At 69.6% G+C, this 1,416-nt stretch overlaps 1 protein-coding gene across 1 annotated transcript; it reads right to left on the reverse strand.

Annotated features, from left to right (window-relative positions):
• Nucleotides 1-739: 739 nt before the first annotated feature.
• Nucleotides 740-1,404, reverse strand: EMIHUDRAFT_124758 (hypothetical protein; the record flags this gene model as incomplete). Its single annotated transcript, XM_005763120.1, has 3 exons — nt 740-796; nt 875-1,213; nt 1,291-1,404. Coding segments are annotated over 3 exons (510 nt in total), but the record flags the coding sequence as incomplete, so codon positions are not given.
• Nucleotides 1,405-1,416: the final 12 nt, after the last annotated feature.

The raw sequence follows: 1,416 nt of genomic DNA on the forward strand, positions 1-1,416 counted from the left end.
CGCTCCGGTCGGTCAGCCTGGCGTACTTGCCCGCCTCGCACTGCGCGTCCAGCTCGCGCGACGACCCCACCGGGCAAAACTTGCCAGCAGCGCAGCGGACGCAGGCGGCGGCGGCGGGCTGGTCCTGGTAGTACCCCTCGGGGCACAGCTCGCACGCGTCGTTGCGGGTGCCGTTGGCGAAGCTGCCCTCGCGGCACGCCGTCTGCTCGGTGGAGCCGGTGGTGGCGAAGTGGCCCGGCGTGGCGTCGGTGCACTCGCTCGCGTCGGTGTGGAAAGTCCTTGTTCGAAACGTTCCAGTCGCCCTACGCGTCGAATGCGGGGTGGGGTTCACAGAGTGGGCCGGCAGACGCCGGCGCGCACAATGCCAGGCGCTCGCCGCCGGGGCGGCGGGCTTCTTCTCCGGAAAGTCCTTGATCGACGGCAGCGGCGCGCCGCCGGCCGCCGCCGGCTTGAGGGCCGTGGCGACCTTGGTGGCCGGCTTGAGCGCCGGGTCGTTCTTGATGACGCCGGTCTCGTCAACGCAGGCCTCCGCGCCAGACTCTGCCGCAGGGATGTCCTTCTCGAGGGCGCCCTTGACGGCGCCGGTGGGGGCCGTCGGCGGGCCGGTCGGGCGCGTAAACTTGGACCAGAAAACGGCGGGCGGGCTCGGCGCGTGGGTGGCGAACATGGCCTTGGGCTTGTCCGAGTCGACCGCGCCCGCGTCGGGCGCCTTTACCGCGGCCGGCTCCTTCTTGAGGACGTCCTCCGTGCCAGACTTCGCCACGGAGATGTCCTTGACGCTCTTGACGCCGCACGCCTGTGGGCGAGGGAGAGTACGCGCAGGCTTTCGGAGACGGGAGAGGGATGATCACAATCCTGGCGTGCGCACGCGCACCTTGGCTCCGAGGAGCGAAGGCGACACCGACTCGGAGATGACGATCGTGATGCGGCCGTCGTCAGCCGGCACGATTCCGACCTTCGCGAAGGACTTCATCGGCGAAGACTCGCCCGCGACGTTGCCGCCGCCCGCGTCAATGCCGTCCTTGAGCGGGCTGGGCTCGCTCTCGGGCGGGATGCCGACGGCCTTGGCCGTGGCCTTGGCCTTGGCCGAGTCGACCGCGCCCGCGGCGGGCGCCTCTGCCGAAGGGTCTTTCTTGAGGCTGCTCTCGTCGGAGGCCTCCGCGCCAGACTTTGCGGGGACGTCCTTCACGAGGGCGTTCTTGGCGCCGCACGCCTGTGGGCCAGGGACGATACGGCGGCGTTGGGACGGGAAGCTCGCGCTGATAGGATGAACAGCGCATAGACAGGCACCTCGGCTCCGAGGAGCGAAGGGGATTCCGACGCAAACGAGAGGACGATTGTGACTCGGCCTCCGTCGCCAGCCGGCACGAAGCCGACCTTCGCTTTGTAGTCGATGTTGTCCATGACCGAGTGTCG

Source organism: Emiliania huxleyi (genome assembly GCF_000372725.1).
Source record: "Emiliania huxleyi CCMP1516 unplaced genomic scaffold EMIHUscaffold_6496, whole genome shotgun sequence".
In the NCBI taxonomy this organism is placed as follows: domain Eukaryota; phylum Haptophyta; order Isochrysidales; family Noelaerhabdaceae; genus Emiliania; species Emiliania huxleyi.